This window comes from Dendropsophus ebraccatus, chromosome 4, assembly GCF_027789765.1.
Source record: "Dendropsophus ebraccatus isolate aDenEbr1 chromosome 4, aDenEbr1.pat, whole genome shotgun sequence".
In the NCBI taxonomy this organism is placed as follows: domain Eukaryota; kingdom Metazoa; phylum Chordata; class Amphibia; order Anura; family Hylidae; genus Dendropsophus; species Dendropsophus ebraccatus.
Genome location: NC_091457.1, coordinates 2,238,838 through 2,254,381, shown reverse-complemented (window position 1 = coordinate 2,254,381; position 15,544 = coordinate 2,238,838). Strand labels below are relative to the sequence as shown.

Below are 15,544 nucleotides of genomic sequence, written 5' to 3'. Positions count from 1 at the left end.
ACCTGCACTGATCCTGTATGTACAGCCTGCTCAGATCTCCTCTCTATAACCTGCACTGATCCTGTACCTACAGCCTGCTCAGATCTCCTCTCTATAACCTGCACTGATCCCGTACCTACAGCCTGCTCAGATCTCCTCTCTATAACCTGCACTGATCCCGTACCTACAGCCTGCTCAGATCTCCTCTCTATAACCTGCACTGATCCCGTATGTACAGCCTGCTCAGATCTCCTCTCTATAACCTGCACTGATCCTGTACCTACAGCCTGCTCAGATCTCCTCTCTATAACCTGCACTGATCCTGTACCTACAGCCTGCTCAGATCTCCTCTCTATAACCTGCACTGATCCTGTACCTACAGCCTGCTCAGATCTCCTCTCTATAACCTGCACTGATCCTGTACCTACAGCCTGCTCAGATCTCCTCTCTATAACCTGCACTGATCCTGTACCTACAGCCTGCTCAGATCTCCTCTCTATAACCTGCACAGATCCTGTATGTACAGCCTGCTCAGATCTCCTCTCTATAACCTGCACTGATCCTGTACCTACAGCCTGCTCAGATCTCCTCTCTATAACCTGCACTGATCCCGTACCTACAGCCTGCTCAGATCTCCTCTCTATAACCTGCACTGATCCTGTACCTACAGCCTGCTCAGATCTCCTCTCTATAACCTGCACTGATCCTGTACCTACGGCCTGCTCAGATCTCCTCTCTATAACCTGCACTGATCCTGTACCTACAGCCTGCTCAGATCTCCTCTCTATAACCTGCACTGATCCTGTATGTACAGCCTGCTCAGATCTCCTCTCTATAACCTGCACTGATCCTGTACCTACAGCCTGCTCAGATCTCCTCTCTATAACCTGCACTGATCCTGTACCTACAGCCTGCTCAGATCTCCTCTCTATAACCTGCACTGATCCCGTACCTACAGCCTGCTCAGATCTCCTCTCTATAACCTGCACTGATCCTGTACCTACAGCCTGCTCAGATCTCCTCTCTATAACCTGCACTGATCCCGTACCTACAGCCTGCTCAGATCTCCTCTCTATAACCTGCACTGATCCTGTACCTACAGCCTGCTCAGATCTCCTCTCTATAACCTGCACTGATCCTGTACCTACAGCCTGCTCAGATCTCCTCTCTATAACCTGCACTGATCCTGTATCTACAGCCTGCTCAGATCTCCTCTCTATAACCTGCACTGATCCTGTACCTACAGCCTGCTCAGATCTCCTCTCTATAACCTGCACTGATCCTGTACCTACAGCCTGCTCAGATCTCCTCTCTATAACCTGCACTGATCCTGTACCTACAGCCTGCTCAGATCTCCTCTCTATAACCTGCACTGATCCCGTACCTACAGCCTGCTCAGATCTCCTCTCTATAACCTGCACTGATCCTGTACCTACAGCCTGCTCAGATCTCCTCTCTATAACCTGCACTGATCCTGTACCTACAGCCTGCTCAGATCTCCTCTCTATAACCTGCACTGATCCTGTATGTACAGCCTGCTCAGATCTCCTCTCTATAACCTGCACTGATCCTGTATGTACAGCCTGCTCAGATCGCCTCTCTATAACCTGCACTGATCCTGTATGTACAGCCTGCTCAGATCTCCTCTCTATAACCTGCACTGATCCTGTACCTACAGCATGCTCAGATCTCCTCTCTATAACCTGCACTGATCCTGTACCTACAGCCTGCTCAGATCACCTCTCTATAACCTGCACTGATCCCGTACCTACAGCCTGCTCAGATCTCCTCTCTATAACCTGCACTGATCCTGTACCTACAGCCTGCTCAGATCTCCTCTCTATAACCTGCACTGATCCTGTACCTACAGCCTGCTCAGATCTCCTCTCTATAACCTGCACTGATCCTGTATGTACAGCCTGCTCAGATCTCCTCTCTATAACCTGCACGGATTCTGTACCTACAGCCTGCTCAGATCTCCTCTCTATAACCTGCACTGATCCTGTACCTACAGCCTGCTCAGATCTCCTCTCTATAACCTGCACTGATCCTGTACCTACAGCCTGCTCAGATCTCCTCTCTATAACCTGCACAGATCCTGTATGTACAGCCTGCTCAGATCTCCTCTCTATAACCTGCACTGATCCCGTACCTACAGCCTGCTCAGATCTCCTCTCTATAACCTGCACTGATCCTGTACCTACAGCCTGCTCAGATCTCCTCTCTATAACCTGCACGGATTCTGTACCTACAGCCTGCTCAGATCTCCTCTCTATAACCTGCACTGATCCTGTATGTACAGCCTGCTCAGATCTCCTCTCTATAACCTGCACTGATCCTGTACCTACAGCCTGCTCAGATCTCCTCTCTATAACCTGCACTGATCCTGTACCTACAGCCTGCTCAGATCTCCTCTCTATAACCTGCACTGATCCTGTATGTACAGCCTGCTCAGATCTCCTCTCTATAACCTGCACTGATCCCGTACCTACAGCCTGCTCAGATCTCCTCTCTATAACCTGCACTGATCCCGTACCTACAGCCTGCTCAGATCTCCTCTCTATAACCTGCACTGATCCTGTACCTACAGCCTGCTCAGATCTCCTCTCTATAACCTGCACTGATCCTGTACCTACAGCTTGCTCAGATCTCCTCTCTATAACCTGCACTGATCCCGTACCTACAGCCTGCTCAGATCTCCTCTCTATAACCTGCACTGATCCTGTACCTACAGCCTGCTCAGATCTCCTCTCTATAACCTGCACTGATCCTGTATGTACAGCCTGCTCAGATCTCCTCTCTATAACCTGCACTGATCCTGTATGTACAGCATGCTCAGATCTCCTCTCTATAACCTGCACTGATCCCGTACCTACAGCCTGCTCAGATCTCCTCTCTATAACCTGCACTGATCCCGTACCTACAGCCTGCTCAGATCTCCTCTCTATAACCTGCACTGATCCTGTATGTACAGCCTGCTCAGATCTCCTCTCTATAACCTGCACTGATCCTGTACCTACAGCCTGCTCAGATCTCCTCTCTATAACCTGCACTGATCCTGTATGTACAGCCTGCTCAGATCTCCTCTCTATAACCTGCACTGATCCTGTATGTACAGCCTGCTCAGATCTCCTCTCTATAACCTGCACTGATCCTGTATGTACAGCCTGCTCAGATCTCCTCTCTATAACCTGCACTGATCCTGTACCTACAGCCTGCTCAGATCTCCTCTCTATAACCTGCACTGATCCTGTACCTACAGCCTGCTCAGATCTCCTCTCTATAACCTGCACTGATCCCGTACCTACAGCCTGCTCAGATCTCCTCTCTATAACCTGCACTGATCCTGTATGTACAGCCTGCTCAGATCTCCTCTCTATAACCTGCACTGATCCTGTACCTACAGCCTGCTCAGATCTCCTCTCTATAACCTGCACTGATCCTGTACCTACAGCCTGCTCAGATCTCCTCTCTATAACCTGCACTGATCCTGTATGTACAGCCTGCTCAGATCTCCTCTCTATAACCTGCACTGATCCTGTACCTACAGCCTGCTCAGATCTCCTCTCTATAACCTGCACTGATCCTGTACCTACAGCCTGCTCAGATCTCCTCTCTATAACCTGCACTGATCCTGTATGTACAGCCTGCTCAGATCTCCTCTCTATAACCTGCACTGATCCTGTACCTACAGCCTGCTCAGATCTCCTCTCTATAACCTGCACTGATCCTGTACCTACAGCCTGCTCAGATCTCCTCTCTATAACCTGCACTGATCCTGTATGTACAGCCTGCTCAGATCTCCTCTCTATAACCTGCACTGATCCCGTACCTACAGCCTGCTCAGATCTCCTCTCTATAACCTGCACTGATCCTGTATGTACAGCCTGCTCAGATCTCCTCTCTATAACCTGCACTGATCCCGTATGTACAGCCTGCTCAGATCTCCTCTCTATAACCTGCACTGATCCTGTATGTACAGCCTGCTCAGATCTCCTCTCTATAACCTGCACTGATCCTGTATGTACAGCATGCTCAGATCTCCTCTCCCAAATCTTTCTACATACAACCTGAACCAGTCTTATCTCTAGAGTCACATCATGCCTGGAGTGAATGTTCAGTTAAAACACTTACTAATACTGAAGAAATCAACAAGAAGCCCGGAAGACATCAGAAATTGGGAGCGATGGCAGCTGAGAGGCGCAATAGTTTGTTTTACTACAACACAAAGTTCCTGGGAAACAAACAGCCTGACAGCCAGGTAGCAGCAGCGTGATCAGCGACATGAGTGTCTTTTAGTTGCAGCCTCAGCCGCCGATGTGTGAGACTAAACGTTTGGCTTACACATTGCCTATCAAAAGATGTAACATGGGGTGGGCTAGAAGCCATCTTCCTTCCAGCCAGTGATCAAAAATGGCAGCTTAGACAGCGGTTGTGTGGTGATAGCTCCAGGGATTGCAAGCTAAAAACACATTCAGAAACATATGTATAATAGAGATGATGGTGACTCACTGCGTGCGCACTTCTAACGCAAATCCTTCCTGAGATGGCATCTAGCAGCATCTGAAATATAGGAAATGGTGGAAGGGGGGGCTTTAGAGAAGACACAGCAAAGGGATGCACACTGCCCAGGTTGTGGGGGTCACAGAAAGGAGGACCTGGACAAACTACACTGTGCCATAGAACCAATCACCACCAACAATCCAATGATTACTCGCCTTCTCCTGATCTCCTCATTGGTGCCATCATAAAAACATTGTGCTTGCTCTGGGCTCATCCTGACTGCATCAACCTGGAGGTCACAGACTTCCTGTCATGTGACCTCCAGCCATTGTGGGACAAGAGGTCATGTGACAAAGGGGTCTCAAAGAGCTAATTTATTGACGGCATCATACCATTCCCAGAGCAACCACCATATTCTGCAGGGGTACAGCAGTGACCTGAGGAGGAGGAGATAACTGGAGGAAAGAATTACTGACCAACCAGTGACTGTAGCATGTAACATGTGTACAATATATCATCCTTTACCACTAATAAGAGGAGCAGTGACTTGTGTCTGCAGGGTATTAACTAGAGTTCATGTTAATACACTCACGTACTTATAGTGTTCTAGTAGATTGCGGCAAAACTGCTGTGCGAGGCGTGATAGCGGCGATACAAAGAAATGCCTGAACAATGTGTTATCCAGCTTAATAGAGGAGGACATTTCAGGGTATTCTGAGACTCTGCAAACATTACACTACTCCAGTGCTGCTCTAACTATTCTGCTGGTGGGGTCACTGTGTACATACATTACTGATCCTGAGTTACATCCTATATTATACTCCAGAGCTGCTCTAACTATTCTGCTGGTGGGGTCACTGTGTACATACATTACTGATCCTGAGTTACATCCTATATTATACTCCAGGGCTGCACTCACTATTCTGCTGGTGGGGTCACTGTGTACATACATTACTGATCCTGAGTTACATCATGTATTATACCCCAGAGCTGCAGTCACTATTCTGCTGGTGGGGTCACTGTGTACATACATACATTACTGATCCTGAGTTCCATCCTATATTATACTCCAGAGCTGCACTCACTATTCTGCTGGTGAGGTCACTGTGTACATACATTACTGATCCTGAGTTACATCCTATATTATACTCCAGAGCTGCACTCACTATTCTGCTGGTGGGGTCACTGTGTACATACATTACTGATCCTGAGTTACATCCTGTATTATACCCCAGAGCTGCCCTCACTATTCTGCTGGTGAGGTCACTGTGTACATACATTACATTACTAAACCTGAGTTCCATCCTGTATTATACCCCAGAGCTGCCCTCACTATTCTGCTGGTGGGGTCACTGTGTACATACATTACTGATCCTGAGATACATGCTGTATTATACCCCAGAGCTGCACTCACTATTCTGCTGGTGGGAGTCACTGTGTACATACATGACATTACTGATCCTGAGATACATCCTGTATTATACCCCAGAGCTGCACTCACTATTCTGCTGGTGAGGTCACTGTGTACATACATGACATTACTGATCCTGAGTTCCATCCTGTATTTCTTTTATTAAAATTTTAAACATAACAATAAATAAATACAGAAATAACACACCATATCTAACCAGAACAAAACAATAGAAAATGAAACCATAACATAAACCACCGGCCCATCCCCACACTCATTCTTCCACACATACAACCTATATACACCCATATACCTATATACAATATATACACCCATATACCTATATACAATATATACACAATATAAACTATTTAGCTAAACATATTAATAAACTATATACACTACTATATACAAACCTATATATACTACTATATACTATACACTTATAAACACACCTATATACAATACACCACTATATACTATACCTATAAACACACCTATATACACTACTATATACAATACACCTATATAAATAACTAAATGTGAACCCCCTGGCCCAGTTGCATTGTGCACAACCTAATACCACAGTCACAATTATACTCAACCCAACACCAACTAAACAAGACATCATTACACAAATAAACTAAAACTAAAAAAGACACAATACAAAATAATAACCTATAACTAAACAATACATATAATATTTTTAATTTTTTTTTTTTTTTTTTTTTTTTTTTTTTGGCCCTGAGCTGGTCCCGCATCCCATGCCCCCAGTACATGATCACGGACGTCCATGAACCAGCCCAGGATTTTATATATATATATAAAAGTCCCAACAAAGTCCCACAGAAACCCCCTCCCCCCTTTTACCCACCACCCAACCTATCACTAAACCCGAACCCCAGTTGCAAACAAAACATATATAATATATACAGTATATACAATTTATACAAACATACAAAGACAATCACAATACACAAACTTTTGAAAAAAAATATATATAACATACTAAACCCAACAATAATGAGACTTCTCAGCCCCACACACAGCCCGAAAGCCCAAGATCAGCGCCTGCAAGCCCTATACTCCAGTATCTCTACAGCACAAAACAAAAGACTAAGGTGCCAGCATCAGCCCACCACCAGGAGAGGAGACGCAGGCTAAGGAACCTTATAGGCAAAGCCCCTCCAAAGACAAGAGGCCCTACCAGCCCCCAGCCTCTCGTACTCCAGAGAGCGCACCTTCACCAGGTCACCGAGTGTGCCCCTAACCACCTCATCCACAGGGAGGATTTTACGCTGCGTCGATACTAAACACCGTGCACTCCACGTGTGGTACCTGACCACTATGCTGACTAGGAATAAAGTGCTCCGGTCCCAGCCACCAAGGTTTCTGAATGCTCCATAGGCCCATTCCGCATAGGAGAGACGGGCCAACCTGGGCCACCCGATGGAAGCGCCCACCCTGTTGTAAACCTCTGTATTAAAGGGACAATGAAGCAGAAAATGCTCCATGCTTTCCAGCATGCCTCCACACTCCTCCCGGGGACATCCCCGATCCTCAGAGCTCCTGCACTTCAGATTGTCCCTCACATACAGTTTCCCATGAAAGCAGCGCCAAGCCAAGTCCCAAAACTTCAAGGGGATCCTGATGGAATTCAATAGGCCCAAACCAACCTCCAGATCCCGGCTTGGGCAATCCTTGAGCGCCAGCGGTTTTTGGAAATGGGATGACAGGACCCTATTGTCAAGGAATTTCCTCGACAGAGTCCTAATCTCCCACATCCCCAAACCCCACCGACGAATGACCTTCAGAACCAGGGTAGCATAAGCCGGAAGATGCCCGTGTGGTGTGCGGAGATCCTTCACTTGCCCTCCTGTCTCCCATTCCTGGAAGAAAGGCCGAAACCATCCCCTACAGGAGAATACCCACGGAGGAGCCCTCTCTTTCCAGAGGTTTGAAATGTTGGTCTTAAGAAAGGTATTCACCAGGAACACCACAGGGTTGACCATACACAACCCCCCTTGTCTCCTCGTACGGTAAGTAACCTCCCTCTTGACTAGGTTCAGTCTATTCCCCCATAACAGCTGGAAGAACACACTGTAGACCCGAGTCCAGAGAGGTTCTGGCAAAATGCAAACACTGCCCAGATATATCAGCAAAGGGAGCAGGAATGTTTTGATCAGGTTAACCCTTTCCCTGAGGGTCAAAGACCAACCCTTCCACTGATCCACCTTCTGAGCGGCGATCTTGAGCCTGCTGTCCCAGTTTTGTTTGGGGTAATCCCCTTGGCCGAATTCGATGCCGAGAACTTTTGCAAACTCCTGGGGCTCTGGAAGGGTGTCCGGGAGATCAAATCCAGGATCTCCACCTCCCAGCCAGAGACTCCCACACTTATCCTGGTTGATCTTGGACCCAGATGCCTCTGAGTAGCGCTCCACCTCTGACATCACACACTGCACCTCCTCTTGCGAGGAGACGAATATGGTGACATCATCGGCGTACGCTACCACCCTCAGAGTGGAATCCGGCACCGCAGGGTCCATTCTCACCCCCGTCAACGGTCCACAATCAATCCTCCTAAGGAAAGGATCAACTGCAAACACGTACAACAGTGGACTCAAAGGGCAACCCTGACGGACACCAGACCCAACCTCAAAAGAGTGGCCAATCCAACCATTCACAAGCGGGAAACTCTCTGCCCCTGCATACAAGGTCTTAAGCCAATCAACAAAAACCCCCGGCAGGCCATATTTCAGAAGAACAGACCAGAGGTACTCATGGTTAACCCGATCAAACGCTTTTGCCTGATCCAAGGACAGCAAGTACCCCTTCCAGTGACCCGCCCTACCCTGCTCCACAGCCTCCCGGACACCGAGCACAGCACTAAAGGTACTGCGGCCTGGAACAGAGCAATGCTGGGCCCCCGAAAGGAGCTGGGGTGCAAACTTCACCAGCCGATTAAACAGCACTTTTGCCAGAATCTTTCTGTCCACACTGAGAAGCGCTATGGGACGCCAATTCTCAATGCGGGACGGGTCTTTACCCTTTGACAAGATGATCAAGGCTGACCTCCTCATTGACCTCGGCAGAGTGCCCGAGGAGAGACACTCATTAAATACCTCAGTCAAGAGGGGAACCAAAGTGTCCTTAAAGGTCTTATAGAACTCAGATGTTAAGCCATCTGGACCGGGTGACTTCTTGAGGGCAAGACCATCAATAGCCACCCTGACTTCCTCTTCTTGTATCATCTCTGTCAAAACGTCAAGAGAGGGGTCTACCCCTGGTTCAGGGACTGTTTCAGTCAAGAAAGCTGAGGCCTTATCCCAATCTAGATCCTTCCTCCCCAAGAGGTGCGAGTAAAAGGATCTGACGACCTCCAGGATCCCTGATCTGGACCTTTTCAGGGATCCTGTACTATCAATCAGTCCTGAGACGATTTTACTATTCACTGACATCTTGCAGTTTCTGTAAGGGTCGGGCGAGCGGTACTTCCCGTAGTCCCTCTCAAAAACCAAAGATGCGTGTCTATCGTACTGGCACTTCATTAGCAAGGCTTTCACTCTGGAGATATCATCACGACTACCTCCAGTCGAGACAAGACGTTCAAGTTTCTTCCTCAGGCCCTGGTACAGGCGATACCTGTCCAGACTCCTGAGGCTCGAGAGCTCGCGGAAGAATCTCGCAACCCTTTTTTTGAACATCTCCCACCACTCTGACTTACTGCTACAAAGGCCCAGCAATGGTACCTGGCTCTGAAGAAAATCCTCAAAGGACTGTCTTATTTCCGCTTCTTCCAAGAGAGACGAATTGAGCTTCCAGTAGCCTCTACCCATCCGGGGGGTCTCTGTAACATTCAGAGAAAACAAAATTAAACAGTGGTCGGAGAACTCCACCTCAACAACGGACACCGCTGAAGAGACGGCTTCCTCCTTTAAATAAAACCTGTCTATCCTGGACCTACAACTACCCCTATGATAGGTGAATCCCGCGTGGCCTGGTGTATGCCGGATGTGAACATCCACCAGGCGAGCCTCACTAGCTATACTATTCAGGGCGACACCATCATAAGTCAGCTTGTCTCTGGAACCTCCCCTATCCTGGGGCCTCGTGACAGCATTGAAGTCCCCTCCAAAGACCACCTGCCGACTTGTAAAAAGATAGGGCTTGATCCTCATAAAGAGACACTTCCGATCCCACTTGGACTGTGGACCATAGATGTTAATAAGGCGAAGTTCTTGTCCCTTCATGAGGACATCTAGAATCAGGCACCTCCCCATTTCTAACTCAATAACCCGTCGGCATTCTACCGGTGCGGCAAAAAGTACCGCCACCCCGCTATACGGCTCGGCCGCAAGAGACCAGTAGGAGGGCCCATTCCTCCATTCCCTTCTGGCTTTAAATATAGATGACATGTCTGTTAGCCTGGTCTCCTGCAAAAAGAAAATATCAGCATTAATGTGGGCAAAATAATCATAGGCCGCAAATCTAGCCGTATCTGACTTAATGCTGGCTACATTAATGGAAGCCAGCGTCAACGGAGAGGGTGCCGCCATCATGGGTGATTGAGTTAGACGGCTTTCTTTTTCCCACTATCCTTTCCATCCTGCCCGCCACCTTCCTCATCTGACGATGGTTTACCTCTCTTTAGTGAAACGGATGTATCCATATCCCCTTTATTTACAATTTCCTCGTCCCCCGACTCTGGGCAGATCCTCCCCCCAAAGGAAATACGTTCCCCAGGGAGAGAGGATTCGACGTCCCCTGCAGGCCCCTCTGTCACCGCGACAACCAGAACCTCACCCTGTGCCTCCTGCACCTCTGAGGAGGAAACATCTTCGAGGGTTTGGAACCGGTTTGAGAGACCAATCAGAGGGAGGATGGTTGTACCTTCCTTTGGCATCTGGGGGGTGGGAGAAGATCTTACATCTCCCCTTTTCTTATTCTTTTTAGTACCCCGCTTGTGCTCCACCCATCTCCCACTATCCTCATCCGCGCTCTCACCATGGGAGGACAGTGGAGAGATGGCACCTTCTTCTTTCCGAATCCTCCAAATCTCCTCATCCAGATCACTGTCCCTCAGAGCCTCAGCAGTAAGATTGGCCTCAGGGATGAGATCAGAGGTCACCACAGTTGCGCAAGGCTCCTGAGACTCCCCCATCTCCCTCTCCCTTTGGCGCTTATCCCGACGCCTCAGTTGGGCTGGCGTCTTTTGCTTACTTTTCTTCCTTGGCTCTTTTACTCCTTCACCTCCGCCAGCTGCCCCCCCAGTAGATTCCTCCTCACGACCTTTCTCCACCGGGGTAACAACTGCATTGGCAAAGGAACGAGGGCAGCGACTGAATGGGTGACCTAAGTCACCACACAGGTGACACCTAATCTCCACACAGGATGCAGCGAGATGGCCTATTTCCCCACACAATGAGCACTTCATCACTGTGCACCTAGCACTGAAATGTGTGGGGTCACCGCACCTGTGACAGAGCTTCGGCTGACCCTGGTAGAAGACCTGGATTCGATCCCTTCCTAGGAAGGTGGCAGATGGTATGTGGGTAACGGTGTTTCCTGAATATCTAAGTTTGACCATAAAGGTCCAAGCCCCTGACCAGATGCCATATTCGTCCCTGTTCTTTTTTGGGACTTCCACCACCTCTCCATACCGGCCAAGCCACGTCATGATGTCAATACAAGAGAGTGATTCGTTACGGGTTAAAACGGTCACTCTCTTGATGTTATTTTGGCGAGACACCGCCTGAATGGCAAAGTCTCGCCAGCCGGGCTCATCCCTTATCAGCTCATAGTTCGACCAAAAAAGCTCAAGCCCCTCCGGCCGAACAAAGCTGACATCGAATTCAGGGGTACCAAAGGGATGTATCAAGGCAAAGATGTCGGCTGCCTTGAAGCTCATCCTCAGCAGGAGCTCAACAACTTTAGATCTTGGGGGACATGTATCACTGCCTCTCCACCTCAGACGGACCACATTCCTTCGGACACCACCCGGCCCGGCTGTTGGGAGAGACCACACAGTTTCCCTACCCCTTTCCTCTCGGAAGGCTGCAAGGCCATGCCTTTCTATCAAGAAAGACAGATCAACCTCCCTACCCTCTACATTGATTGTTCTCTCCCCTCTCTTTAAGGCCTGCAGGACACGTCGATGCAAGTCACCATCCGCAGGGCCCGAGGACGAGGAAAGCACCCCACTTCCCCCAGCGGCAACATTTGCATAGCTGCGTACCGCTGCTGCAGCCGCTGGGGGTGCAACTGGACCAGGCCCTATGCTCCCACCACTAGTCTGTGCCCCTTCACCACCCTCCTCCACATAATCCATACCCACACCAATACCACATGTCACACTGCCCCGACCACCCTCCAAAGCCCCAGACAGATTCCTCCCCACATTCACTCCTGCCTTCCCCCCCACATTAATTCCCCCATTCACACTGGGTGGACCGGTGTGTTCTGGGACAGAAAGAGATTTTGTACCATCAGCGTCATTGGGTACCAGGACCGGAGCCACCTCCACAGGACAGGCCACTGGTCCCTTTAGAAAGGACCGAACAGCCTGCCTGGACTGTTTAGAGGCAGCCCCTGCCCTATTTCTGCTGGTACCCTCTGCCTCATCAGTACTAGACTCCTCCGCACGATCTGGTCCAGCAGCACCAATACAAAATAAAGGCTTAAGTCCAGTCTTTCTTTTGGGAGGTGAAGACATCTTAGCCCCGGCAGCATCCCGACGACGACACCGCTGCCCCAAAGGAACAGCAGCGCCAAGAGCCACCGGAGCTCCCGCAGCTGACACCGGCACACACCCGCTCCCCCCTCCCGTCAGGGAGCGAGCTGATGCACCAGTGCCTTTAACGTTACTGCCCACCACTGGGCCACCTCTCCTGCCACTGCCCGCCACTGGGCCAATATCACTGTCCGACCTTACGGCCGGTTCCTCACCTGCTCCACCTCTGCTACTGCAAACAGAGATGGAGCTTACCGCCATACTAGACTCTATACTCTCCCCATTCTCCTGCACTGAGTCCACAACAGAACTCAGGCCGGGCTGAGATATGGGGTTCACACAGTGAGCTGACCCTGAGGCCAGTCCGGGGGGCACAGGGAGGGGGGAATATACAAATGTTACCTGCTCCTGAAGCTTGGTGGTCTTTACCTTGGTCTTTCTCCCAGGCGCCTCCTCTGGTAACTCATCTCCGAATACGAAGTCCTGGAGGCGCCCTGGTGACTCCAGGAGCTGGATCTGGGCCATCAGCGCCCCTCCCTGGTAACTGGTGTTGCTTTCATCCCCCGAACAGCGGCTAGATGACAATGCTGCTTGCCCTGCAGGGAGCCCACTGTATGGGGTCTGTTGTTGCGGACCCCCGGGTGGATTCGGCTCAACATCACGTACCTCCGCGGCGTCTCCTTCCTCCTCCACCCGGCTCTCTGGCTGGAGCCCTCTCAGCCTTCTCTGCCTTTCTCTCTCCGTTTGAGCAAAACGATCGTCATTCTGTAGTTTTTCTCTAAATGGCCCACTGTTTTCCAAAATAAAAGTTCTCTTTTTCACTATTTTTTTGATGTCAGCTTTCAGAGATTTAATTTTCGCTGATAACTCAGCCTTTTGCTGCTTAGCAGCAGTGTCCATCAATGCTTTTACAGCACATACCTCCTCCTGGAGCTTGTACAGCTGGTTCCTGGCTTCCTCATACCCACAGAGGCTTGCAGCAATCCGTAGGCCATAGGTCTGCCCCGTCTCTTGGGACCGCTGCACCCCCCAATCTTCCTCCACACCTTCATGGGCAGACAGCCTTGCTCCAGGAGGAGTGTCACTGCACAGATTTTCCTGGCTGGTTTCCACAGTTGTTCCAGAACTTCTGGCACTTGTAGTTCCACAACTTGCTGTAGCCTTGCGGCTACCCTTTGTTACCTCAGGTTCAGGGGTGGCTGGAGAAGCATCGCTGCACCTCCTAGTAGAACGCCTCAGCCCTTGGACCTCTGATGGTATTCCCTCTGTTGGTCGCTGGATTCCTCTGCCCCCCACGGACCTGGTTCGGGGGGCAGGAGTTGGGACTCTCCTTGGCTCGCTCATGCCTGAAAACCTGCTCCCTCCCTGGGGAGGAGAGAGCAGGCCCAGGGGCAGATCTTCCTTGCCTGGAGCTCAGGAGCAGCAGACTCGCACAGCCTCACACAGCAGGACCACACCCAAAACTAATTGGATCACCACTGCAGAGCTGCACTCAGTATTCTGCTGGTGAGGTCACTGTGTACATACATTACATTACTAAACCTGAGTTCCATCCTGTATTATACTGCAGAGCTGCACTCACTATTCTGCTGGTGAGGTCACTGTGTACATACATTACATTACTAAACCTGAGTTCCATCCTGTATTATACCCCAGAGCTGCCCTCACTATTCTGCTGGTGGGGTCACTGTGTACATACATTACTGATCCTGAGATACATGCTGTATTATACCCCAGAGCTGCACTCACTATTCTGCTGGTGGGAGTCACTGTGTACATACATGACATTACTGATCCTGAGATACATCCTGTATTATACCCCAGAGCTGCACTCACTATTCTGCTGGTGAGGTCACTGTGTACATACATGACATTACTGATCCTGAGTTCCATCCTGTATTATACTGCAGAGCTGCACTCACTATTCTGCTGGTGAGGTCACTGTGTACATACATTACATTACTAAACCTGAGTTCCATCCTGTATTATACCCCAGAGCTGCACTCACTATTCTGCTGGTGGGGTCACTGTGTACATACATTACATTACTGATCCTGAGTTACATCCTGTATTATACTGCAGAGCTGCACTCACTATTCTGCTGGTGAGGTCACTGTGTACATACATTACATTACTAAACCTGAGTTCCATCCTGTATTATACCCCAGAGCTGCCCTCACTATTCTGCAGATTGTTATGGACAGACACCTAACACCTTACATGAAGGCATATATTGCAGGGGAGGATAGTTTTCTTACATGACGACCTCTGACCCCTGAGCATGCTCTGCAGCTGTGGCATTGTGAGAGCATGTTGGGATCAGGAATCTTCCCTATGACAAGTTGTTGTCTCTGTATGATGGAGAATGCAATGAGCAGATCCCCCAGGTGTGAGTGCTGTTTGTGGAGCCTATATGCTGGTATGGAAATGACCCCGGCACACACACCCTGAGGAGCAATCCTTGGTGACACACCTCATCTCATTGTAGAGCAGCAGAATCATGTCCTGACACATCGTATTATGCAGCAGTGCCCGCTATGTAACAGGAGCCGTGCAGCCATAGTGTAGTGTGTTCATGACGGGGGAGGCAGTGCCGTGGATTGGCTTCTTTGGTTTGGGGGGCGGAGTTAATAATGAAATGGGAGGAATAGCGATGGCGGTAAGATGGGAGTTGTGTTTGAATAGAGGCGCTGAGGTCTAAAGCAAAACTGAAGCCGTACGCTGAGTCGGCAGATGCCAGTAGCACAGGTATACCCAATCCTTGGCAGCTGTGCAACATGAGTCTACTCCTCCTGAGTGTCCCACTGATCCAGAATCCTGTGAGTGATAGTAGCTGATCCTCATATAGGATGAGGAGTGTGCCTCCTGGAGCCTACAGCAAGCAGCCCACTCTGTCATGTGATGCCGCTCTGTACCACGTG

General features: G+C 49.6%; 1 protein-coding gene across 11 annotated transcripts in view; it reads right to left on the bottom strand.

The window, feature by feature from the left end:
* Positions 1 to 15,544, bottom strand: part of SOX6 (SRY-box transcription factor 6) — a 425,495-nt gene that overhangs the window by 33,512 nt on the left and 376,439 nt on the right. For 9 of the 11 annotated variants that reach the window (XM_069964997.1, XM_069964998.1, XM_069964999.1 and 6 more), the window contains one exon: positions 4,492 to 4,542. The exons of the other annotated variants lie outside the window; for them this stretch is intronic. In XM_069964997.1, coding sequence (XP_069821098.1) covers positions 4,492 to 4,542 — 51 coding nt within the window. The remainder of the gene's footprint in view (positions 1 to 4,491; positions 4,543 to 15,544) is intronic. 11 annotated transcript variants of the gene reach the window in all.